At 53.5% G+C, this 26,627-nt stretch overlaps 1 protein-coding gene across 2 annotated transcripts; it reads left to right on the top strand.

Moving 5' to 3' along the window:
• The first annotated feature begins 1,280 nt into the window (after positions 1 to 1,280).
• rai14 (retinoic acid induced 14) lies at positions 1,281 to 24,901 on the top strand. Of its 2 annotated transcripts, none has more exons than XM_023808478.2 (18): positions 1,281 to 1,441; positions 2,048 to 2,119; positions 15,243 to 15,373; positions 15,461 to 15,549; positions 15,727 to 15,791; positions 16,039 to 16,096; positions 16,178 to 16,248; positions 17,662 to 17,768; positions 18,539 to 18,717; positions 19,173 to 19,198; positions 19,889 to 19,978; positions 20,086 to 20,175; positions 20,266 to 20,385; positions 20,476 to 20,568; positions 20,706 to 21,968; positions 22,079 to 22,228; positions 22,973 to 23,038; positions 23,161 to 24,901. In XM_023808478.2, exons 2-18 carry the CDS (start codon positions 2,084 to 2,086, stop codon positions 23,236 to 23,238), a joined length of 2,712 nt encoding a protein of 903 aa, XP_023664246.2. In that variant the 5' UTR covers positions 1,281 to 1,441; positions 2,048 to 2,083; the 3' UTR covers positions 23,239 to 24,901. The 2 variants fall into 2 exon arrangements, with proteins under 2 accessions (XP_023664246.2, XP_023664245.2); XM_023808477.2 differs by having other exon boundaries at positions 20,688 to 21,968.
• The last annotated feature ends 1,726 nt before the right edge of the window (positions 24,902 to 26,627 follow it).

Genomic DNA, 26,627 nt, shown 5'->3' with positions numbered 1-26,627 from the left:
GCTGTAAACAGGGCCGAGACAGTGATGCAGTTATTTGACAAAAACAAAAACAAAGCAACCATGTAGCCTCAAAACAGCACCGTGCACAGCACCTCCTGCCGTCGGCCTAATGTATCATCCCCAGCAGCATCACCAGCCCAAAACCATGCAGGCCTGTCACTGGGTGTGTGCCTGTGATGGTGGTTATTTTAACAAAATAATTACAGAGCACGGCACAGACATGTTGTAACGCCTCTGTCAGAGGGGGGGCTGAGGAAGCTCATTGGCAGAGCTTTATGATGCCAGGTCTGCCCTTGCACACCTGAAGTTAAAGACCAGACTGAGTGAAACTTCACTTCACTGACACCCCCCCCTGCCCCCCTGTGAAAAGGGGTGGGGCTTATACTGCCACGTGTGCATGAGGTATGTGGGTAACCTTTCACCCCCCTGAACCCTGAAGCTGTTCCCAGACAGAACCGTCTTATGGTTCAGATCGTACCTGGGGGTACCCCCAAGCCAAAATGGTTTACCCCCACCTACACTCCAGGAACTCCAGACTGAATAGGATTCCTCCGACATAACTCACCAGGGGGTGTGTTTGAAACTGTCAAAATGCAGCGTGTCCAGATGCCAGAGACAACAACATTCCCATATCAGGTGTGCTCCGTGGTTCCTCTTGCCTTTAGAGTAGAGTACCCCCTCCTGAGGAAGATTCCTTTACAGAACACAGAATCCTTAATTGTCCTGACTTCTCAGAAGATCTAGAACTGCTTTCCGTTCTAGGTGCAGGGAAATTCTTAATTAAGGTGTGTTTTTTAAGAAAAATAATTTAACTAGTTGTTGGTCCAATCAAGAGGAGACTGCTTTTTATTTTCTGTTAATTGTGTTTATACAGAATACAGATGTGCTTGTAATTTACTGAGAGCTTCACTGTCTTTTATATACCAAACTAATGTAACTTTTATTATTATTATTATTATTATTATTATTATTATCATCATCCTAATAATGATATTTTCCTATAAATAATAATAAACTCTGTGTTAATTATTAGGTAATTATTTTACTGGATTTACAAATGCTACGTATGTTTCTTTTGACACGACAGTGGAATATTTTTGCAGTGTGGAAATTGAGAAATCGTTGAGTCGTTTTTCAGTGGATAAAGTTGGAGAGAGCGAAGCAAGTAACAGTACCTGTGCTTGCTGGTCCGCCGATGGTGCGATGCATGTACTGACTCAGGTTCACCTCATTGGGGGCGGTGCGGGGGCGGTGCTGGGGGCGGGGCGATATGCGACTGACGTCACCCTCGCGGGCGGCGAAGCCATCGCGGCACGGCAGGCCGGCTCAGCGCTCCTGGGCACTCAGTGTCCACGGAGAGAAGTACAGGAGCGGAGAGGAGAAGACACTCAACAGGTCCCGCCGCGCCGATCCTCCGGCCGCGTAACTTTCCGTGAAGCCGGTAAGTGTGCAGCCCGTGTCACGAATCGGGGGATCAGTAGGGCTTTTTTGTCCCAGCTCAGCTCCGGGCACCATTAGACAAAGGTCTTCTGGGTGTTTTAGTCCGAGTTACCGCTCCTGTGCGGTAATGGCGCGCCGTGCACCGTGTGATCGCCCGGTACACGAGTTAGCTGCTGTAGACGGTATATGTGCGCGCTGTCACGGCTCGGCACGGTCCACCTCACCGCCTGGCCGTCGGTTCCGACTCAGCCGACTTATTTTAGGGTTTTTAGGGTGTCCGGAGTCATGCACACTGGGCTGATCTGGGTGAGGTGTCCGTATCTCTATGTTGGCTGGGGGATAGGCGTGTCTCTTGGAGATGGATAAAGTGGGTAAAAGTTGTTTTAAGTCATTAAAAGTAGCGTGGTTGCATGCACACGGACAGAGACGATCGCACGGTGCCCGGACAGGGCGCTTCCTGCCCGGTGCTGTTTCCAGAAGCGCATATCTCCAGTCCGAATGGGGTTACATTAATCACGCACAGAGCTGGTGCTTGTCCCGCCTGGACACGTCATGGCCCCTCGCAAGGAAAAAAAACTTTTTTTTTTTTTTTTTTTATGGCACGCAGATTGTTCCAGACGCTGTGTGAGCTGTATGGACCGACATGAAGAGCCTTAAAGCAAAGTTCAGGAAGAGCGACGTGAGTACTGTATTGTCCATGATCGGGGGGGAGGGTAGGTGGGTGGGTGGGTGGGTGGTGTGCGCTTGGGTCGGAGTTGGGGGATTAATTGGATGCCCCTGTGTTATTGCCTTTACTTCAAGTGATCCGTGCAAGTATTCCAGCTACTCCGAAGTGAAGCTCTTCAGGGGTAAGAGGGTTCTCAGATTCCTCACTCAAAAGACAGGGGATTTGTGGAGGGAATGGCTAAGAATGCCTGCCTGAGGACCTTGCCATTGTGATTATGGCTGCGGAGAGTCTGCTGCCACTGTCCCTTTCCGGGACGTCATTACCATCCATAGTGACCAGGTGTCTCACAGGTTACATGTCACATAGCCTGTTTGACAGGTTGAGGTTTTGAAGTCAGAGTCCCTGTTTCTCCCTGTCCTGTGTGTTTAGCTTTCCCAAAATCATATAACTTGCCAGGTAATGAGCACCTCGATCCGCAACTAATTCTGTGCTGTAAAGCTAGCCACAAACATACCACAAGCACTCTCGCACCAGTATCCGATGGGTGACAGGGCTAGCGGTTTAGCCCAGTGTGACTTGGTTGGGGAGTCGAACAGAGCATGGATCAGCTCTTCATACTGGAGGAGCGGGGGGGCAGGCACGCCATCCCTTGCCAGCAGCTCCGTAATCATGGCCCTTAATCGCCAGCCCACCCCGGTAGAGGGAGGGCGCCGGTCCAGCGGGGTTGACGCGCTAAGAATGCCATGTGAGATCGGGGTCTGCTAAGCCTGGCGCCTCTCTGCCGATCACACTTCACAGAGCGAAGTACGAAAAACAGAGCAGACACTTAAAGAAAGCCTCGCGGCCCCCGTCTTTGGAGCAGCGCTCGGAATCTGGATCGTGTAAACCTAATCAGGAAGTGCACTGTAATTATCAGCCGGACCGTCGGGGTCACATGACCGGCGGGAACACGGCAGAGGTGGTTTGGTTTGCGCGGCGTTATGGTGACGACCGTTCGTGTGGAGGACATGGGTGGGGGGGTGGGGGGGGGTGGGGGGGGGGGGAGGGTGATCACAGTCGCCCTCCTGGTGAAGCTTCCCTCAGGCTGAGATGCTGGGGCACCTTCTTCCCTGTCACAGTGTGCGACTTGGTTCTGTATGTTTCCCCCAGTTTGGCCCTGTGCCCCCCCACCCCCCCGGTGGTCAGAACCTCCCAGGAGGAATAACACACTGGTCGCTCCCAAGCTGGGACTTGCCAGGAAACTTCAGGGGAAGTGACTCATCTCACTGTCTGCGGGGCCATCGGCAGCCGTCCGCCGGGCCTGAGCGGAGGGGCTGGGCCGCCCCGGGTCCGTGTCGAGCGGCTCCGAACCAGTAAAGCGTGACGGTGCCACTCGAATGTCAGATGTTTATATTGACACTGGGAGGAGGCTGGGTGGGGTTATCCGCCCACCATTGGAACAGCCCACACCGATGGGGGTTGGGGGCTTATTTTGTTACTGTCAGGCTATTGAGACTATGGCAAGGGGACTGAGTGATATTGGACTGAGGGGGGGAGGGGGGCAGTACGTAAAATGCATGGGCTCTGATTCAGGTCCTGTTGCTCGTCATGTTCACTGCGCTCTGCCGGCTGTATGCTGTCATCATCGGGCAGCTGTCCGCTGTCATCTGCATGGGGGGACCGTCAGCCATTCGCATCTCTCTCTGCCTTTAGAGCTGCCCCCACTCGCTCCATCTGCTCCATCCATGGTCCGCCTTTGTCACCCTGCCTCGGGTGAGCCTCACGGGTTGGACTGATGATGCATCTGGCTGGAGCACAGATGTGTAGGTGTAGCACAGTGACTAAGTGTGCAGGAATCGTGCCGCAGTGCTTTGTGTTCCCTGTTTCCCGAAATCTCCTTCCTTTAAGCTTCTCCCTCTGGAAGAGAGCCTCTTGCAGACCTTTTTGGGGAATAAACTTGAGGCAGGCCATCGTCTGCTGTAATAGGGGCACAGAAGGGGGGTCAGTCATCCCCAATTCCCCGGGCCGCCCCCACCATAGCCTGCTGCTCCATCAGGAAGCGGTGCACGGCCCGACCCAAACCGCAGCGCTACGTGGGCGCCGGGGGCGGCGCTGCAGTGCGTTCTGGTGGGATGGCGGCCCGTCACGGCTGGCAAACCGTGCACACATGCTGTACTGCGGGTAATTTTAGGAAATCCTGGCCGTGCAGATGAATTATGTAAAGATGTTATAGACCAAGACCGCCTCTGCAAGCACACTGGCTCTGCATAACAAATCCATGCTGGCGGGGGGGCGTGTGGGTGTGGGGGCTCCAAACACATTATTATTAGTTATTCCTGTTTGTCGCTTGACATTTGTGCAGCAGCCCCTTGCTGAATAATACTTCAGCTCCTCATCATGTCTGAATTTTATCTGTCTTTTCCTGCTTGTCGTTCTTGCTCTTTGCACCCGTCAGCTGCTGCAGTCCCGGTTCTGGCTGTGCTGGGCTTACGTTCACCATTCTTTTCCAAGGCTAATTCCTGGTTCTGCCTGTGCCAAACTCATGTTCCTGTTCTTTTTCCAATGCTTGGTCCCGGTTCTGGCTGCTCTAGGATTACATTCCTGTTCTTTTCAGTCCCAGTTCTGCTTGCGCCAGGCTAACATTCACATTCAGGTCCTGGTTCTGCCTGTTACAAGTTCATGTTCCTGTTCTTTTTCCAACGCTCGGTCCCTTTTCTGATTGTGCTGGGCTCACGTTCCTGTTCTTTTCTGATGCTCGGTCCTGGTTCTGGTTGTGCTGGGCTCATGTTCCTGTTCTTTGTCTTGGTCCCGGTTCTGGCTGTGCTGGGCTCACGTTCCTGTTTTTTTTCTCTGACGCTTAGTCCTGGTTCTGGCTCCCCGCCATTCAGTCCCCCCACACACTGCACAAGCTGGATCGAGTTGGCTTCAGATTTTCACCAGTACAGTAAACTGTATCTTTGCATTTTTGCAATGATTTTAAGCAAATGCAAGTTACATATTTTAAACTACTTTCTGCAGTTGTACTTTTGGGTGTAAAATGATGGATTAGCATTCTGTGTCTGTGTTTGGGGAGGGGGGGGGGGTGTGTTTCCAGACGCCAGCAGTACTCTGACACAGACAGGAAGTGACCTTCAGCCTGACCCTCCTCCACACACTCCCCCTTCCCAAAGGAGTTTTATAAATGCTCATTAAATGCCATGGCAGTGAGACAGCCTGAGTTTAAATGTTAGGTCTTTTGAGAAAGTGGCTTTTCTTGACTGCGTCTTCGTCCTTTGTTCCTATTGCATGGGGAAGTGTAATCAGATTTACACAGGCCAGCTGTCTGTTGGCTTCTGTCCCCTCCTCAGATTTGCTCGAATCTCTCTTCCCTTTTCCTCGGTTTCTAGGCATGTGATGGACACAGCAGCCGTGCTGGGGGACTCTGCTGCTTTGTCTTGAGTAGCTTCTGGTTGAGATTGTTTATGTGCTGTACTGCCATCTACTTGAAATTTGATGGGAATTGGTCAGGTAACCGTGGACCCAAACAACCCTGAGGATCCCAAACAAACGAGTAATAACCAAACCAGGCATAAAGCCACCAATGGCGTCGTAGTGATGGGGTATCACCCTCAGATGCACGTTGCCTGGATGCACTCACTGTGCGTTCCTTTCAAACCACAGCGGTTCTGTGGTCCATCCCGGCCCGGTCTGCATCCTGGCGTGGTCTACATCCAGGCGCAGTAATCAAAGGGGCCATTTTACAGTGACGTGGCATTTTAAATCTGAATCCGGAAACGCCGGATGAGGTTTGGTAGACATAGACAGATGGGTTTGGAAACTTTCGGGGGAATTGAGGTCTGTCTGCTGCATTCCCAGCAGTGGGATCAGTGCTGCTCGGCGCTGGTTCCTGTTGCGTGAAATCAGGGATCTGTATCTCCCCAGTGGAGATGTAGGATTCACACCTCCTGGTTTGGGGAAAACGGAGTCCATCTGTCTGCCTTTGTGTTGGGCTGTTTCTCCCTCTTAAGTTACATCACAGTATCTGTGATTTGGTACCCTGGTCCTTGGGACGTCTCCTTGCCCCTGCTGGGTCGCAGCCCTGTTTCTCCCCCCATGTAGCTCTCTGTCTCTGTCACTCTGTCTCTGTCTCTCTGTCTCTGTCTCTCTGTTGTAGCATGCAGGCAGCTTTGACACACAAGGCACTTTAGGTTTCCAGTGTTTGTGTAAATACAGTATTATCTGCTCTGTTTACTTATTGCAAGCCGTGCCTCTCTCTGCCGTGTGTTCTGCCGATGCCCGGTGCTCTGTAACGCAGTCGGCATCATGACTCCAATGCCCTCTCACGGCTATTCCTCCACGTCTCCGACTCTGGAGTCTGTCTGCTGCCAGGAATCACTCGGTAGTTTGCTGGTGCCACGGATCCAAAGCCGCCGCTCGATTGAAGGACTGTTTTGCCCACTTGGCAGCGGTGTGGGGGTAATTAGCCGTGTTGCAAAGTGGCATTTGCGTGGTGAACGGAGGGGTATTCATTGTGTTCTTCAGACCGTTGGCTGCAGGATAGCCCGTCTGAATGATGCAGGGGTTTGGAGCTGGGCCAGTCGGAGCTGGGAGTTCCTCCAGGTCCTGGTGGTCCAGAACAGCCTGGGTCCCTGATTTTGAGCACATTGCCCAGCGGGGACGGGGCTTTCAAATCCCACTTCAACAACCTGGTCTTTCTCTTCATTTTCAAAACAAGGCCCAGTCGGAGTCTATTTTCCATCTGGGTCGGCGCTTGTAATTGTTTTCAGAATCTGTTTTGATCCAACAGAACATGATCTGCCCTCTTGTTTGCCGCACTCCGGACTCGTCCAAGAATGCAGCCTGCCCTCTGTGGCATGCATGTCTGTTTTGGGGGCGGTTTATTAGGTGTGAATTAGCACTGAGTGGCTGGTGACGTTTTGGCTCTGGAGTGCTGAAATTGACCTCGCTTCGTTATTTTAAACTTATTTTTTTGATCGTGCTCAGTCTCCCCTAACTGAGCTGCAAGTCGAGTGCTGTTTTGGGAGTTAATATGTTCAGACTTTCTGGGTCCATGAATAATTACTTTATGGTATTTTAAATACATGGTCAGTGCAAAGAGTTATCGTGGAAAAGCAGTGTAAAGATGAGCACGTATCATATCCATAAAAATGCCCGTGGCACCTTACTGTTCAGGTCCAGATTATTGTAAAAGATATTTAATTAACATTTTAGTCAAATGCACTTCACTGTCTGCTCTGACAGACTTTTACCATAATGGTAGCACTCAACTGAAATGATTGGTAGTTTATGTCACCAGCTCAGTAACCAGCTAGTTCTACTTGGCATGAAGTGGAAGATTGTAAAGAATATTGTAAACCGTCATTATAATTATAATGCAGTAATTATATTCATGTCACCTGTGAATAGCATATGATTTGAAAATTACACACCTGCTATCTTGGGAAGCTCACAGTTGTTCCTGTAAATAAACGTGTTTAAAAGCAGATTTATTTAGTGTCCTCACACGCCGACGGCAGAGAGAGATGCGAATGGCTGACGGTCCCCCCTCGTGCGTGGGGTCTGCCCGGCGCTGGCCCTCGTGCGTGGGGTCTGCCCGGCGCTGGCCCTCGTGCGTGGGGTCTGCCCGGCGCTGGCCCTCGTGCGTGGGGTCTGCCCGGCGCTGGCCCTCGTGCGTGGGGTCTGCCCGGCCTGAGGTTCTAGCATAGTCGGGCCTGTGATTGCGACACTGACATCCCGGCAGCTCCGTGGTGCCTCTTCTGCTCTGCCATTGTCTTTGCCTTACAATTGTGGTTTTTGTGGCCAGGAAACTTCTGACACTGATTAAACTAGCTGGAGCGTGGGGGTAGCAGGCACAGTGGGGGGTGCTGCGGGTGGCTAACCTTCCTAGGTAAAGCAGGTTGTGTACGGTGGAGCGGCTGTGGTTCGCCCCTCGTACCAGGACTCACTGGTGTACTTTACCCCGTCATGGCATCTCCTCATAAACGTGTCTCGCGTGCTTCTCTTAATGACTTGGCTAGTGGAAAATAAACATCAGCATTGGTGTGAGAGTCACATTCTGGCATTCAGTCTCTGCCGGGAAAACTGGATCTTAAAATGGATTAAGATGTTTGTTACTGCAATGGCCATGCTTTTTGTGCATGTGTGTCTGTCAGTGTGTGTGTGTGTGTGTGTTTGTGTGTGTGTGTGTGTTTCAGATGGAGAGGGGAGTCCCCATGAGCAGATGAATCTTTTTCCAAACGTTTATTCCAGATGCTACTGGTAGAACATTCTGGATGAATCTTTTGGTTGTATCCGTATGGGGCCTTTGATTTACTAGAGGACTAGAAAGTACTGTTAGGTTAAGGTCAGCTTTAACAACCGGATAAATTATTTGTGTGTAAAAATGCTAATCTTCAATTTCCATTCGATTATCGGTCAGGGGACTGACTGAATCTCTGAGCGTCAGCTTTGGGTGTAAGGATGACACTTCCAGCCCAGGCCCAGGAACTGACGGATGAACCCCATGGTCTGAGTTTGTCTAACCAGTTTTACATTCTGGCTGAGGTGGCTGTGCTGGCTCTAGCAAAGCTTATCCAGCCCCACCCCCCCTCCCCCACCCTAGACCAGGTGCGTCTCCTGCTCTGTCTGTCCCTGCTGTAATTGCCTCCATCCGCTCTCCTGTCCTGACATTTTCCTCACGTGTTCCTTGGACAGTCGCTCCTGCAGGGGCCATCCGTGTCCCCGCAGGGCCAACTGTGTCACTGCACGGGCCATCCGTATCACTGCAGGGGCCATCTGTATCACTGCAGGGGCCATCCGTATCACTGCAGGGGCCATCCTCGGGGGCCATCCGTATCCCTGCAGGGCCAACTGTGTCAATGCACAGGCCATCCCTTGGCACTGTGGGTGAAAGACTAGTCTTGATTTGTGTCTATCTCTAGTCTTGTGTTCTAACCCCACAGCAGTTCCTTGGTTTGTTCCTTGGTTTCCCAGCAGAGCTGGAGGCGGTGGTGGTGGTGCTTGTGGTGGGGCGGGTGTTCGCTTACACAAGAGCCCAAGCAGTCGGGCTTTAGGGGCAGGGGGATGGCGTTTCCACGGAAACGTTGCATTAGTGGGGGTCGCCCCCCAGACAGAGCTGTTCTTCAGTGGGGGCCACAGGTCCCTGGAAGCGAGACGTTCCCCCAACTGCGTCCCGAAGTGAGGCTCTGCTATTGATCCGGCCGGAGATTTACTGCCCCCAAGGACATCATTTTTAAGCCCGATGTGGGTTCTCCTGGAGCACAATGGGCCGGACTGTCAGGCCTAACAAAGAGCCTTTATCGGCACGGCTGAGGGACTTCACTCCCCGGAATTAGCATCTGTGTGAGAGAGAGAGTGTTTGTGTGCATCAGAATCGCCTCCACTCTGTTTTTAAACATGAATCTCCCATATAAAAGGCGACTTGGCATCCACTGGCAAGCAGGATCACCCAAAGCCTTTCAGGTCAAACAAACCTATTGGGCGAGAACTTCTGAATGGCGAACGCCCAGACCAATCCCAAGGCTCCAACTGGGCCCAGCTTTCTGCAGTATCCAATCAGAGGCTGGCAGGCAAGCATGCATAATCAGGAGAGCCAATCACAGAGGAGATGGTGTGTGTGTGGGGGGGTGCATACAGCTGGACACACAAAGCGGATGAACGGCAGCGAAGCAGGGGCTTGGGGCGGGAGTCGGCCCGTGGGATTAGGCAGAGCTTTCCTGGAGGAGCCCGGAGTGCCTGGCTGTCACGTGCTGGACCAGGCCGGCCACACGCTTCTCTCCGAAATCCGGGTTAATTGCTGAGCGCAGAGCCGCAACACAGAACACCCTCAGGATTAGAGCCGACGACCGCCTGGTCGCAGCATCTTAACCGCTAAGCCGCTGGCCTCCCCTCTTCACACTTCTGTGTCATGGCTCCTTCCCCCAGTGACCTTCACCCCCAGGGGGCTCCAACTGTCCTGGGGGCAGGAGCAAGAAACTTTTTGCTGAAGTAGAGGTCTCTCATGACTGTGGTTATACAGTAGGACCGTGCGTGACTCCATAAAGGCTGTACTAAATCAAGATGGCAGTGGGGGGGTGACCCGGGGCAGTTGCGAGCCCAGAGCTCCCCCCTTACTTACCCCCTCAGTAGTGAGCATGTGGGACGGGGCCCCCGGTATCTCTTTGTCTCTAGCAGCCATGTGGGCCTCATTTGGCGGCTGCACTTTTGGGTTTTGGGTTTCATCTGTGTTTCCGGAGAGACGTCAGCGGTGCTGCTGCTTGTCCGATGGCTGAGGGGGCCCAGCTGTGCTCTGTGGGGGGGGGGCTGATGTTGAAAAGCCCTCAGCTCCTATCTGTACTGCTCCCAGACCTCCCAGTACAGCTCCTGTCCCAGCAGGTAGGATCCATAACCAGATGGACTTGGCACGCTCTGCATGTACGGCGTGGTCCATATCCCAGCATGCAGTAGTTGTTGTTTGGTACCAGCAGTCTCCTCTGTGCGGACTTCTGGAGCAGTGGCCGTGTCGTCCCGACGGAGCCGGGTTCGGAACCAGAAGCAGACGGGCTGGGCTCAGCGGATACTGGCGTGGTGTCAGCTTTGGCGCATGGTGCTGATCGGCTATTTTATCCCCACTCCGCACACCAGGGGAGGGGTATGCAGTGTTTTGGAAACCCTGAGCGTGTTAAAAGTCGAGTGGCCCTTATTTATAGACGCGGAGAGTTATTCCCGTTGCAGGAAGTTTGCTGTATGAGCTATTTTTACTCCCGGACACAGAAGCATGTGGGCCTCATTGGATCAGTCCAGGCGCAGAGCAGCGGAAAGTGGTGAAGAATGTTTGTGTCCCGCAGTGGGGGCTGCGTGCGATGGTATTTGGGGGGGCTCATCTCCCTTATGTGTGGTTACGTGGTGATGCCAGTGTTTGTGATTGTGGGCACACCCTCTAATTTCCTGTCAGCCCGATGTCGTCTCACCCGTGCGGCACTCTCGTAACGGGGGGTATGGTGCACCGTAAACATTGCCTTGGGTGGTAACCGTGATGTCGCTCTGCGCTCTGTGGATTCCCGGGTGAAAGGGGTCTGGCTCTCACCCTAATGGGCGGACAGGAACGTTGAGGGGGGGCCGGTGTCGCCGTTTGAAGGCCGTTTCAATGCTGGAGGTCCTGGGTCCTTGTGTTTATGATACAGCACCCAGGCTGACGGGACACGTCGGGCCCCGGGGAGGGCGTCACACCCTGGGGTGAGTCAAAGCTACTGCCTGGGGGGCTCTGAAGGGTGTTTTTCAACACGAAGGCTCAGAGTTTCAGGAGTACGGTCCCTGAAGCCCACCTCCACCCCCCCCAAGCTGCTTTCTGTCTCTCCAAGCTGCTCAGAATCTTTTAATGAGATTAGGGAGGAGCAAACTCTTTCTTGGGGAAAAGGGCAGAAGAATCACTCCCCCCCCGCCCCCCAGGGAGCCCATCTGAGTCGATACCCCCCCCTGCGACCCACCTGCTCGGTGCTAGCGGGCGAGCCGCAGTCCGTCACTGGCGGTGGCCCCTCTGACTAACACGCTGGCCTGTGCTCGTGTTGGCGTTGGTGGTGTTAACACCCACTACTCGCCACGTGCCGGACAGAGAAGTAATGAAAATGCCCAGAAAGCTGCTTCAGCCCCAGATGGAGCCCTGCGTGCGGTGGCTGCGATGTCGTTTTACCATCAACAACATCATCATCTTTGTCATCAGCTACAGCTGGAACGACCTCTCTCACCCACCAGTTACAGCCTTTGCAACGTTAATGGTAAAGCAATGTCTGTCTCTGTCTCTGTCTGTCTGTCTGTCTGTCTGACTGACTGAAATGGGCCTTTCCGGTGACCCCTCCCCCCCCCCACCACCCCTGTCCTGCTTATTGCCAGAGATAACACAACTTCTCATTGCTGGGCGAGGCCTTCACCCACAGAGGGCGCCGAGTCATGGTCAAGTGACCCTCGAGGCCCCGTGCCAAGGCTAGATGTGACTCAGCGGGACCCTTGCGCTCCAGCAGAAGTGTGTGCACGTTGGTGACGCAGGAGGTGTGCGTTGGTGTGGCGTCAGATGGCCGACAGGAAGGGGAGAGGAAGGTCAGCTGCCCCTGTTTTCCGTGTTCAGACAGGAAATGGAACGTAGACTCCCTTAGAGGGCAGGCAGCGCAGTTGGCCTAGTCCCAGGCCAGAAGGTCAACATGGTTAACCTGCAAGACGGAACCACACCTTTCAAGTCATACATTCTAAGCCCATCCCTGCTGTGGCAGTGAGGTGCACATCCACCGGTCTCTGCCACGTGTTTTGCTTATGTAAATAAAAGCGATGAGGCAGACTCAGACTCACAGTGCATGCTGTCTATGTGTGTGTGGCCTTGTAAGAAGAGGAGCTCCAGTGAATCGGTGTGAAGTTTCTCAGGCTGTGACCCTACTGGCCTGCTTCTCCTCAGATAACTTCTCCTCACAGTTGCGCCCCAGCGAATCTGGGAAATGTGTCGTGAATCCATGTCCATTGGCCCCTTATGCCTGAAATGGCTTGGGAGGGGGGGTTGGCCTGCTGTGGGTCTGTCTACTATTTTCTGGAATGTTCTGGCACCACCTGGTTTGGTATCTCTGCCTGTGTCAGCAGAATAATCGTCATATCTGGGCCCTTGAGCAAGGCCTCGAACCTCAACTGTAGCTCCGTCCCGGTCCAGGCATCGGTCTTGGTGCTGTCCGGGTGATGCCGGCACATAAGGAAAGGGGATTTATGGGGGAGGGCAGAGTCACTGGTGTTGCTGGTGAGGTAACACTGGCCCCGCAGAGAGCCTTGGGCTAGCCCTGTGGGGTAGGAGGAGGAGCCCGCAAAATGTATTGTTGTATTTTTGTGCCGGAAAGGTGGAAACAGTTCATTTTAATGATGTGCCCGAAGTATAACCCAGATTTTTATATGCACATCTGTGATCGTCGTTAGCTGAGAGGAATGTGGCGGGGGGTGGGGTTGGGGTGGTTATTTCAGCCATGCGTTCCACATGTATTTAGGGGTGGTGTTTTTCTATAACCCTGACTGACCTTGGGGGGGGGGGGGGGGGAGCTGTGGAGCTGTACAGTAGGCAGGATGCAGATTCTCGGTATCAGAGAGCAGAGTGATAACAGGGACTGGTCACCAGCTGCTACCCAAGGTAACAGGCCTACTTGCTGATGGTATTTTTCGTTGTAATGTGTTCCATAGATCTGGAGTCTTTGGGATTTAATCTGTGCCATTGTGCTGTTTCTTTGGGTTTATGGCATCCTCCCTCCATCTTTGACTGACTGTAGCCCGAAGATGACTGGTTTTGAGGAGGACGTACGGGCCAGCCGGCACTGGGGCCCTGTGGAAGGAGCCTGATGTCCTGGGTTCCTCATCAGCTGATGATGGAGCCACGGACCCTGAAATACCTTGAGTCGGGTTTTGCAGGACAAGTGGGACACCGAACCACAAACATGGGGTTTTTCCGCCACTGAAATGCTTCCAGGACCAGCTCAGGTGCTACGGTTTCTGTTGGCTCAGCAAAGCTGCGACTGTGAGAAAAGGGTTGGACTCGCCCTAAAGGGAACAAGGGGTCGGCGTCGAACTCTCCCTAAAGGGAACAAGGTGTTGGGGTCAGACTCTCCCTAAAGGGAACAAGGTGTTGTGGTCAGACTCTCCCTAAAGGGAACAAGGTGTTGTGGTCAGACTCTCCCTAAAGGGAACAAGGTGTTGTGGTCAGACTCTCCCTAAAGGGAACAAGGTGTTGTGGTCAGACTCTCCCTAAAGGGAACAAGGTGTTGTGGTCAGACTCTCCCTAAAGGGAACAAGGTGTTGTGGTCAGACTCTACTTGAAGGGAACAAGGTGTTGGGGTCGGACTCTACCTGAAGGGAACAAGGTGTTGGGGTCAGACTCTCCCTAAAGGGAATAAGGGGTTGGGGTCAGACTCTACCTGAAGGGAACAAGGGGTTGGGGTCAGACTCCCCCTAAAGGGAATAAGGGGTTGGGGTCAGACTCCCCCTAAAGGGAACAAGGGGTTGGGGTCAGACTCCCCCTAAAGGGAACAAGGTGTTGGGGTCGGACTCTACCTGAAGGGAACAAGGTGTTGGGGTCGGACTCTACCTGAAGGGAACAAGGGGTTGGGGTCAGACTCCCCCTAAAGGGAACAAGGGGTTGGGATCGGACTCCCCCTAAAGGGAACAAGGAGTTGGGATTGGACTCTACTTGAAGGGAACAAGATGTTGGGGTCAGACTCTCCCTAAAAGGAGGGTGGGATTGGGTTCAGATTGGAGTAGGCTGCCTTCATTTTCCCTGCTTCTCATAGTCATATGTGTTGATAATATGAGTGACTGGGACTCCATGGGGACTCAACTGGAGAAGTTGGCTCTCCTGGCATGTAATGTAATCTCGCACGGGGCACAGATGACCCCCATGTAAATGCACTGTGTGCATTTCTTTGTCTTCACAAACCTTGTTAAATGTGAGGAAACCTCAAGGCAGCCAGTTTTGCTTATGCAAGGCAGTATTGTATAACAAAGGCGTAATTACCTTTATCACCCTCCTGTTGTCATAATTTCATAACTGGGTTGCTGTCAGGCCTAATTAAGTGTAATTATAGCCCATCTCATCTGTTTCAGTTTGTTTTCCTCTGACGCTGTTTGTTTTTACTTTGTTTTGTCTGTGATGCCAAATCGCTTTCTCGGGTTTACCTGGATCTCTCACAGCTGGACGAGGGCCACTGTGCTGCATGTGCTCAGGACTAATTTTCACCACCTTCTGATGCGTTGACCATTTTGGCCCGAGGAGTACGTGGTCCAACTCTGCTCCACTCATGAGACATACGGCAACCCTGTTTCTAAGTGAAACCCAATGGCCGAGGGCCACTGTGCTTTCCGGGAGCTGTTAGTTAGCATCCCTGGGGGGGGGCGTTTCCTTAAAGGTACCCCCTGGGGGGACCCAGCAGGTGGGGCTGTTATGCTCACACTGTTCTGCTTTTGGATGGCCCTCCCGTGGTGGTTTGAGAAGCTATAAGGGGTTGGTGCTTTTTTGCAGACTCCAGGGGAGACGAGGGTTCTGAAGCTCAGAGACAGACAGTTTTCCACCACGCACTGGGCGGCTTCTCAATAAGCTTATTGCAGTTGTGCCGTCTGGCTGTCTGTGAGGCGCAGTAACATCCCCTCTCCGGGGTCCTCTCTGCAGACTCACGAATGGAGCAAAAATGACGACCGGCTCCTAGTGGCTGTGGAGCAGGGGGAGGCCGAGAAGGTGACCTCGCTGCTGGCCAAGAAGGGGGCCAGCGCCATCAAGCTGGGTGGAGATGGCAAGTCGGCGTGAGTATGGCACGGGGCAGCCGCAAGGTGGCACTTCGGACCATCCCCCAATGCCTTTCTGCTCATGGTTCCCCGCTCTCTCACCAGTCTGCATGTGGCTGCCGCCAGGGGGCAGGCTGAGTGCCTGGCAGCCATCTTGGCCCATGGCGTTGACACCTCAGTGACTGATGCTTCAGGTAGGCTCTGACCCCATTCATTCATTCATTCATTCATTCATACATTCATTGTGAAATCAGATGTTGTCTTGGCCTTATATGGATATGCCAGTATTGTCTGTCTGGCCCTGCCCCCCTTTCTGGGAATTCTCTGCCCGCCCTTCATTGGCTAGTTCCTCTTCTATTTGTTGATTTCAGGTTTTAGTGCTTTACAGCTTGCTGCCAAACACAGCCATCCGGAGTGCATCAAAAAGCTGCTCCAGGTGAGAGTTCTGGTCCGGGCCTCATTTCGCCCCCTCGCTGTGCTTTCCCAGAGAAAACGCAGCACCGCTGAAGCAGAGCATGCTGGGAGTTTCGTAAGACTGTGAGACGGGCTCTACATCCAAGCTGATTACAGTGGCCTGCCGATTAGTGTGTATTGTTGGGACACGTGACCAGAGATCCTCAGTGTGTGTACGGCTGTGGAAATGATGAGCGCAGTGTCCAATCCCGTCTCTCTCCTACTTACAGAGTAAGTGCGCAGTGGATGTGGTGGATGGCTCCGGAAGGACGGCCCTCCATCACGCAGGTAGGGTGGGTTCCTGGGGTGGGGGGTGCTGCCATGTAGGTCAGAAGCCCTGTGCTCACGACGTCCCTGCCCTGTTCACAGCCATCAGTGGGAGCGCCCCCATCATTCAGCTGCTGTGCGAGTGCCGGTGTCCCGTCAATCTCCCGGACGCGGTAAGCCGACACGTCCCCGGTGACGTAATGTGCCGATGTCTACGGGGCTGCATGGTTATCACCCTAATGGGCTTTGGTGCTTTAAAGTGTGTGTGTTGGGGGGGGGGGGCTGGCTGTGTGGTCAGAAGATTACGGTAAATGGAAAAGGTTTGGTTAAGATGGGACAGATAATCCCAGTTACCATGGAAACAGGTAGGCATAACAACCTCCTGTGTGCAGGTCGGGGGGGGGGGGTGAAGCAGCCCCAAGGCTACATGTGGAGCCGATTTTTGTGTGTTTGAATGAGGGGGCCGAACCGGCCAGCGCTCGATCTGCTCTGTGCCAAGTGCAGCTCGAGGGGCGGGGGGGTGGGGTTGTAAGAGGAGGTCGCGCTCTGACACTGTTTGGATAAGGGGGGGCACCCTGTGGGTTGTCAGGAATGCCTGGGGGCTCTTCACCTCTGTCACTTAACCTGAAATAGCATAGATATCTCATGAATGTGTTGCCCCCCCCCACCCCCGACAGGCAGGGAGTTGCTTTTCTATTTTTGTCCTGCTGCTTTTTCTGCCTGTTTAAGGCAGCGAGATCAGCCGAGCCTGGTCAGTACACGGTCTGGCCCGTCTGGGCCTCCACGGCTCGGGTTTCTGCCGATCTCCCAGTTATGGGCTGGTCGGTATCCAGGGGGCACATGTGTGAGAGCTGTGCAGCGCCCCCTGTGGGCTGTGTGGGGCATAGCTGTGATGATGGCGCTCTCCAGCTGACGCAGCCTGGTGCCCTGTTCACTGTCTGGCCCTGACCCCTTCCTGGGTCTTTCCGTTACCCTGGAAACATTGCAGTTCCCTGACTTTTAGTTGCCCTAACCCAGCCTCAGAGAACGCTCTGTGTCACTCACTGAGACACACACACACACACAGACTCTGTGTGCCTGCTAGTGCTTTTAAAGCCCAGAGTGACTTTGAATGTTTATTTTCTGACAGACTGAGGGTTAAATTGCTCCTCAGGGTCTTGGCCGAGTCGGACCGCGGCCCTTCCAAGGCGTCCGTCAGTCCCGGTCACGCTGGCGGGGGGTGCGGGGGGACGATGGTTGCCAAAATCCACAAGGAAGTGTTTGGCCTTTTTGCTGATGTTCATTATCATCATTAGCCGCGCTGGACTGGGACCAGTGTGACCTGGAGCTTGGACTGGGACCAATGGGGGATGGGGGGGGTCTGGTCCCGAGCCCCATGGCCACACCTCCTCTGCTGGTAGAAAAGCGCCACCCTGCTTTTGATCTGACTCACCCCCTTTATCCAAACATCACTTGCTAATTTAAAAAAAAAAAATCAGCGTTTTGTACATTTTTCCCGCTGTCTTGCACGACGGGGAATCTGGCAGCCAGTGTGAGTAAGCGTGCGAGAATAGAGAGTGTGACTCTGCCCTGCCCTCCTCTGCCAGGAGGGTCGCACGGCGCTGCACCTGTCTGCCTGCCATGCCCACACTGAGGCCTGTTGCAGTCTCCTAGAGGCGGGGGCTGACGTCAACTTGCGCGACAGGAGCGGCTGGTAAGGGAGGCACACGCCAGTCTGGGGGCCGTATGCCCCCCCCCGACATGTGAGAACATGTGACAGGTGACATAGGGGTGACGCTGTGAAAGCTGCTACCCTTTGATGTTTGATGTAACATGTTCCCAGAATCCTCTCTGAAGAACTTGCCCAAAGCTGAGTCCAGACACAAACACATGCATGTTTCCCTGCGATCCCACACGCCGACACCCACGGGCAGTTATTTACAGAACATGCACTGTGCTGCCACAAGCACGCACACCTACACGCATTACGCACAGTACACATATTCATATCTTTGTGGGGACTCTCCAGTCATGTCTATGGGCAAAACCCTAATCCCAACATGGCGACCAGCCATAACCTTAACCATAAATAACCATGCAAAATATAAAACTCTCGGCATTTTTAGTTTCTTGATCGCAGTTGCAAAGTTTTATAAAATTGAGTTTGCCCTTTTGGGGACCGAAAAAAATGCTCTCCACAGCGTCAAAAGTTTTGCAAATGTCTCCACAATGTAAAATGCGCGCACACACACACACACACACACACACACACACACGCACAGTCCTTGCCGTATGCAGTATCTGACTGAGACACCCCCGCAGACTAAGCTAACACACACATACACTGTGTAAACACCTCTTCCGGCAGCCGTGCTGTAGGTGAGAGGTGATTGGTGAAAGTTCTCTTAGTTTATCTATATTGTGAAAGCGAGGAGGGATGGTGGACTGATGATGATGATGATGACGATGACGACTGCTTTGCAGCACGGCAGTCATGTTGGCCAGTGAGAGCAGCAGCTTGGCCACTGTGGAGGTCCTGGTACAGCATGGTGCAGACCTGATGGTGGCGGACGCCCTAGGTCACAATGTCCTTCATTACGCCAGCAGTCTAGAGCTCCAGACCCTCCTCACCAGTGCCCTCCAAGCGGACAAGTCGGACACGGGTGCGAAAGTCTTCGGAGGTCTTCAGACAGCCCCACCTTCACTGGTGTCTTATGGTGCCCAGTTGCATAACCTGTTCGCATTTTGTCAGCTTCCTGTCAGCTGACTGGCTGCTCCTAAGTCTTAGTTCTACTCAGAGCAAAAGTTTTGACTTATCGATGAACTTAGCATCAACTTATTAATGTTTCTGTGTGATGAGTGCCCCCTTGTGGATAGAATGGTTACCTTGTCAAATACTGCCCCCTACAGCTGATTCTTTCAGCAAGTATGTGACAGAATTTTTTATTGTACATAATTTGGCATCTAGGATAATAATAAAGAGATAATGGCTGTTTATTCACACTAGCATTCCAGGATGTTGGCTCAGCTGCCGTTATTAATGTCTGTTTTAATGTCTGTCTTTATTGTGGGGTCTGTGAGTGTCTGGTCTGACCGTCTTTCTGTTCTTCTGAAACAGATTCCCAGCCTGGCAGAGCTGTCCAGGTAAGATGGCCGTTCACCTGACTGCCTTTCTGCTGAGAGAGCCAGTGTTTACTGTCCCCGAGAGACAGCCTGTGGTGACTCATCTCCAGGCGGGTGTGTCACTGAAATGACAGCCTGTTTCGGGGGACTGGCCTCAGTCTGCGCTGCTCATTACAGTGTCTGTGATTAGTGTGGCCTGAGTCACAGCTAAACTGGAATTGTGTGTGTGTGTGTGAGAGAGAGAGAGTGAGTTTTTTAAATGAACACAGATTTCCAGATTTCTCCACAATATGCTGAAAAACTGCAACTTTTTACCTTGTAAGGACAGTTTTCGGTCCCCACATGAGTAACCTCAATTAAAAAAAAATCAAAAAACTAAAAATGCCAAAAGGCTTGTATTTTGTTTGGCTACTTATAGTTAAGGTTGAGGCTGGGTAGGGTTTTTTTCATTTTGGGTCCTTGCTTTTGAGATAAGGCTTATCCTTAGGAAATGGAGAATCCCCACAAAGATATGAATAAGTGGACTGCATGCCTCCTGCCCAGAGACACAGCTCCATGCTGTCTGCGGCCACAAGGCAGTCTAGCTACCCCCAGACATCTGTGGTTATTATTACTGGCCTTTAGTATTGTTTGCTGTTCTTGGTTTTATTGGACCTGACTAAAGACACGGTTCTGTCCTTCGTTTCATTGTCGTTTCCATCCTCCGTCCAGCATGATCAGGTGACTCGGATAGGTGAGGACAGAAGCTCCACCCCCAAGAAACGGAAGGCACCGCCTCCTCCGCTTTTGAGCCCTGTTCAGGTAACCCTGGTGATGCGTGTCGATGATCCCGGGCTCCTCTGCCGAATGCAGGCCTGCCGGCAGCAGAGGCCTGCCATCTGACATGCTTTTCTACTGCGATTTTTCAGTCCACTGATGTAGCTTCTCCACCCTACTTGACCCCCTCCCAAACGCCACCATCTGGCAAGAGCGACACCTCCCAAAGATTCAGCTACAAGGTGGGCAGCATGGCCTGTGGGGCAGGAGTGGCCCAAGGCGGTCCGTGTCTGGGCATGACCTTCTCATCATGTCTGTCTGACCCCCACCAGGCAGCCGAGCTTATTAACGCTGATCTGAAGGAGGAGGTGGAGAGACTCAGGGAGGAGAAGCTTGTGTTGCTGGAGACGATCGAAGACCTGAGGCAGATGACGGTGAAGAGCCATGTCAGGGTGAGCGCCACTTAGACGCCCCGGTTTGACTCAGCCGCAGCATTTCCGGTGCTGATGGTGACCCATGGTACTTTTGTGTTGTTTGGCCAGGCCGGGTCAGAGGAGCAGGCCCAGCTGTCGGCTCTTCAGGCTAAGGTGGCAGCCCTATCTCTGGAGAACCAGCAGCTGGCACACACGCTAAAGGTTAGCATCAACCCCCAGCTCAGATGCTGCACACTGACCTTTAGTCCCATTTAGACCCTGATTAAGTGACCATCTGAAGGGCCTATCCTCTGTTCATGTTGTCTGTCCCTTATCTTCAGAAACATTCATCTCCCCAGGCTGAAAAGACTCTGGAGGACTCTCGCCCCAACAGCATAGACTCCAACGCCTCCTACCACTCTACCCGTGCGGACCTCGAGCAGACAGCAGCCGTAGAGGCCGAGGATGTGAGAGAGGGCTCCCTGCTGGAGGCCAGCCCCAAGAGAGACAGGGCCGTTAAGGACACAACTGAGGAGGAGGTGCAATGTCTGAAGGAGGAGGTGCAGAGACTCCAGGCTGAGCTGAGGGAGTCCGTGCAAGAGAACTGTGTGCTGAAATCCTGCCTCCCTCCTTCCTCGGAGGACACTGGAGTGGGGGCGGGGTCGCAGGGGGACCCATTGGAGTCCAGGAAGTTGCTGGAGCAGGAGGTGCATGAGCTGCAGGTGGAGCTGGCACGCGTGCGGACAGAGCAGGAAAGGGATGGAGCCCTGGAGCAGGAGAAGCTGAAGCGTTCCTGCAACCAGCTGATGGAGGCCAACAGCCAGGAGAAGGCCTTACTAATGGAGCGTAACAGGGAGGCCCAGGAGGAGATCAACATCCTGCAGGAGGCGCTGAAGGGCACTGTCTCTGTGGAGGCAGCCGCCAGAGACTTTGAGGAGATGAAGGCAGAGCTGAGCCAGGTGATTGACGGGCTGCAGCACCGCCTGGTGGAGCTCTCGCACTCCTACAGTGAGGCCCACGGGAAGCTGGAGGCCCAGCGGGCCGAGGAGTCGCAGCTACAGCAGCTAGAGAGCCAGCTGGAGGAGGTGAGGGCCTCCGGAGCCCAGGTGGAAGTCCGTTACCAGAAGGCGCTGGAGCAGCTGGGCCTGCTGAAACGTGAGGCGGAGGTCCTGGCACGCAGCTCAGTGCCCATGGCTGACCACACGCAGGTGGTGTCCTCCCTGGGGAGCGCCATCAAGGGGCTGGAGGAGCAGGTGGCGGGCCTGCGGGAGCAGCTTACTCGGAAGACTGAGCAGGTTGGAGTCCTGCAAGAGCAGCTGGCTGCAGAGAAGCAGGCGACAGCAGGAGACTCGGCCGGGAGGCAGGCGCTGGAGGCGGAGGTGGCACGGCTGACGCAGCTGCTGCATGAGGCCCTGCGCAAGCAGGACGAGATGGCACTGGAGGTGGCGGAGGCCTGGCAGCACCTCAAGGAGGAGCAGCAGGCGAGGCAGAGCCTGGCTAACAGCGAGGAGCAGCAGAAGGTTGAGCTCTGCAGCCAGTATGCGGAGGTCCAGGAAGCCCTCGCTGAGCAGAAGAAGCGCGTGGAGGCATTACTGAGCTCTGAGCGCGAGAAGAACAGAAAGGTGCCCTGACTGCCCACAGACACTTCATCTAGGTCTGGGGTTGGGGTTGGGGATGGGGGGAGGTGTGGCAGCTCTTAACGTTAATGGGGGCTGGTGTCCCTCCCACCCAGATTGAGGAGCTGACCCGGGAGGTGAGCAAGCTGAAGGAGGCGCTCAACAGCCTGTCGCAGCTGTCCTACGCCAGCGGTGCCCCCAAGAGGCAGAATCAGCAGGTGGATTCGCTGCAGCAGCAGATCCGGCAGCTACAGCTGCAGCTTGCGGTGAGTCAGGGGCCCATCGGCTATTGTCCATCTGAGCGTGCCCAGTGAGCCTGTCCGTCTGAGCGTGCCCAGTGAGCCTGTCCGTCTGAGCATGCCCAGTGAGCCTGTCCGTCTGAGCGTGCCCAGTGGGTCTGTCCGTCTGTCCGTCTGAGCGTGCCCAGTGGGTCTGTCCGTCTGAGCGTCTGAGCGTGCCCAGTGAGCCTGTCCGTCTGAGCGTGCCCAGTGAGCCTGTCCGTCTGAGCGTGCCCAGTGAGCCTGTCCGTCTGAGCGTGCCCAGTGGGTCTGTCCGTCTGAGCGTGCCCAGTGGGTCTGTCCGTCTGTCCGTCTGAGCGTGCCCAGTGGGTCTGTCCGTCTGAGCGTGCCCAGTGGGGTCTGTCCGTCTGAGCGTGCCCAGTGGGTCTGTCCGTCTGAGCGTGCCCAGTGAGCCTGTCCGTCTGAGCGTGCCCAGTGGGTCTGTCCGTCTGAGCGTGCCCAGTGGGGTCTGTCCGTCTGAGCGTGCCCAGTGGGTCTGTCCGTCTGAGCGTGCCCAGTGAGCCTGTCCGTCTGAGCGTGCCCAGTGGGTCTGTCCGTCTGAGCGTGCCCAGTGGGGTCTGTCCGTCTGAGCGTGCCCAGTGGGTCTGTCCGTCTGAGCGTGCCCAGTGGGGTCTGTCCGTCTGAGCGTGCCCAGTGAGCCTGTCCGTCTGAGCGTGCCCAGTGGGTCTGTCCGTCTGAGCGTGCCCAGTGAGCCTGTCCATTTCTCTGCAGGAGTGTAAGAAGCAGCACCATGAGGTCATCTCTGTCTACAGGATGCATCTTTTGTACGCCGTACAGGTGGGGCCTCATCTCAATATCGTGTGGTTTATCGGGGCCCATGTTACAGTGTGACTCCCCCAGGCCACTTTGCTCCATGAGGGCAAGACAAACCATGACCTGGTTCTTCTAATCCCCTGCAGGGCCAGATGGATGAAGATGTCCAGAAGGCCCTGAAGCAAATCCTGATGATGTGCAAGATCCCCACAGAGACCAAATGAATCCCTGGAGGGCGGAGCTGGCACAGTGGATCCTTCAGACTGAGGGTCCAGCAGAAGGACTGTACCACCTGTCCCCCGATTTCTGCGCTCAAAGAGTATCCCACCAGAACCACAGCTCAGCCACATACAGGCTACAGAACCCGAGGTCTAAACAGACCTTAGGGCAGAATCCAGTGCAGACATGTGATTGGCCCAGCCCGGAGTCCCTATATACAGGTGGGAATGGGTCTACACCGAATCCAGGCAGGACACTTCATGCTTATGATCAGTGTGTCAGTAAACCAGTCATCAGCTCGCACATTTCCAGTGACTGAGCAGGGTTGGGAAGTGTTGCTGTATTGCAGTTATCAGTGTTAATTGGGTACTTGTGACATCATTTTGGAATCCTTGAATTTTCACAAATAATTTATTTTTTGATGGTTTAACAGTGCAGCTAATGTTGGTGATATAACTGCATGTTTTCTTATTTCACTTACTGTTCTATTAGAGTTTACATTTATGGTATATTTTTCCAGTATGCATGTGTTAAAGCTGCACAAACCTTTATAAAAAGCAAACGGCATAGCTGTATTTTTTTTAAATCCTTTTAGACTTTGCAGCATTTGTATTTGTAGGTGAAGTGACAGTGTGCCTGCCTGCTACCAGCAGGGGGTGCCAGTTTCCATCTTTATTTACGTTCTCTGATCAGTAGTTCCTGAATGATGACGTTTTGATGGTTGTCCCCATGATGTGGCCTGGTGATACCTCCATCTCCCTCTCAGCATCTGGGATTTTGTGTATTTGTATTTCTTAAATATCGGGGACAGGGAACAGGAAATGATGTCAGAAGGAGCAGCTCTGTCTAGATCAAACTCCCGCTATCTTCCTACCTGAATCCAAATCCTAGCCCTCACTAGGTTATCATCTCCCTGGGTTAGGGTTAAGATTAGGCTTATCCAAACCTAATCCTGAACCCTCACTTGATGGTTATTTCCTTGGGTGTGGGCCAGATTCTTAAACCTCGTGTTTCCTTGGGTGTGGGCCAGATTCTTAAACCTCGTCAATCCCGGTCCTCCGGGGCCGATGGCACTTTTTCCCATGCAAGGCTACTGGGTGGCCAACTCCTCGACATTTTCTCTGTATCCCAAGCTGGAATTTAAGAGGCATGACAAGGGCTGCCTTCGCCGTGCAGACACCTGAGCCTCGGGGCCACACACAACGGGCCCCTCCCCGGGGATGGGGGGCTTCTCTCTTCCCGAGGAACGCGGCTCACCCTCACAGCTCCCTCCACCATCTGCAGGAGGTGTTTCGCACTTGTTACCCCAAACGAAAGCACGTGTCACTCAGGGCGTTAAATCAAAGCAGTTCCCTCAACATATGGAAGTGAATGAGATGTGTCTGAGTATATGGGAATGACTGAGGTTTCCCCTCCTGTATTAAGATGAATAATCATCCCTCTCTGGTATCGGCATCCCCGTTTGGTAGCCGAGCCCCGTGTCGCTGCGGTGCCAGAGCTTAGGGCCCCATGGTGCTGGACGAGTCCTGTGTGTTTCCTCAGGGCAGGGAAGCTGTGTGCTGCATGATTTCTGCTTTGTTCTTTTTTATAATGACTTTGTAATAGAGGAGGAATTTGTTACTCTGCTTTTCTAATCGCCCTTTTCAACAATAAAAGTCTCCAACCCAATTGGCGTGTGGCGTGTTCCTGTCGAGTCCCGGAGCGACTCTCTGTATGTCGCCCTGGAGTGCTGCATGTTCTGATTTGCGCCCCCCCCCCCCCGCCTTGGCCTTGCGCTTTGCTCGGTTGAAGTCCAGCACATGTCCTGCTGACTTTCTTTGGGCTACTGGGCCCCCTGGTTTGTCACAGTGCTGCTGCTGACCCCTCAGTGCCTTGTTAGCCTATTAGCAGTACCAGGTGACTGGAAATCACGTGTGCATTCAGAACAGGCTCCATTCCATGTTTTTCCCCTTACTTGTGTGGCAGGTGGAAATCATTAAAATCCTTAAAAACAGGAGGATATTTATAACTCTGGGCTCCAGGCCGCCCTCTGCTGCTCCTCTAGAGGCAGTGCGATGTGGGGAACTCCTCCGCTTCTCCTGTTCCTGGCCTATACCTGTCAGCTCAGCGACGTCCCACTGATTTCCTGTAAATGTCTCCCATAGCAAAGATATTGGGGTCTCGGTTCTGTTTTGATGTCGTCCCTTTTGGTTTTGGAGATTCTGCGGCCCCCCAGGGTGGGGTGTACCTGCACCCTGACCCTCCTTTCTGCATGTTCTCCTCACCCACTGTATATTTAAAGCCCACTTCCTGTCACTCATTAAAGTCTTTTTCCAAGGTCATGGAAGACTTGTGACCCTGTGACGGCTCCTGCTACCTTAGCCCTGCTTTTGCGTCTGTGTGGTGGACAGTTTGCCCACAGCAAATAATTGTTTTATCCGTGTATATTTTCTCAGTCTGATGGACCCACACCATCAGCAAATGCACATCAGAATGAACCCGAAACACCTAAAATTATCAAGTCATTTGCATTATTTAAACTCCGTTAGAATCCTGTATTTTGTGTGACATGGCAAAGTACACCTATCTGCCACTAGGTGGCAGTGCGGACTCAAGCAGAATCTGCTTGAATAGGAGTTCAGGCTGTGCTTCTGTCAAAGCCCTGTCTCTGTCCTCGAACTCGAACGGCCAAGTCTGGCAAAGTCCGGGGCCGAGCGTGTGCTGAGAGGGGACCCTCCTCATTCCAAGTAGATGCTCTGCTCTCCCGTGCTGGGACTTCAGAGCTGGTCTCAGACTGGCCCTCTGCGTGGGGCATTGCTTCCCCAGATCACGCGTGGCCAATTTGCAGGCGTACCGCCACCCAGGCCCTAAATGATCAGGTATAAACAGCCCGATCCAAGACGTGTGGGTGTTTTTGTTTGGTACCCAGGCAGCCCCAGGACACAGACGCTTGCTACTCCCCACGTAAGCAAATTTCCTACACATGGTTTACTCAGTAAATTACCCGGCTCCAGACATGACCGTATAGCTGTCATTTTTTTCCCCTTTAATTTTCTGTATAGTTGTGTTCGTAGTGGCATGTAATTACTAATTAAAAATTCATTCCCCAGCAGCTCCTGCCTGGGGTCTGCTCCCGAATGCAGATTCTTAATCACCACATCGGCGGGCAAAGCCACATTTGCTCTTCTTCTCGTCTGTGTCTCACGCCGGGGGGGGGGGGGGCTGAGACCCAGGACATCCGCTCCCTCCCGCCGCACACGCACCATGGTTGCGCTCCTGAGACAACGGGTATCGCTCTGGAGATCAGGCCTCCCAACGAGGCCCACGCCAGGCCCCCAAGAGCCTAAACTAAAACAGATGCCTCAAGTGGATTTTTGAGCAGATGGAACCATAATATTAATGACATGGTTCTTTA

Source organism: Paramormyrops kingsleyae, chromosome 7 (genome assembly GCF_048594095.1).
Source record: "Paramormyrops kingsleyae isolate MSU_618 chromosome 7, PKINGS_0.4, whole genome shotgun sequence".
Lineage (NCBI taxonomy): Eukaryota > Metazoa > Chordata > Actinopteri > Osteoglossiformes > Mormyridae > Paramormyrops > Paramormyrops kingsleyae.
The sequence above is the reverse complement of the archived record's forward strand: the minus strand, read 5'-3'. Positions and strand labels throughout refer to the sequence as shown.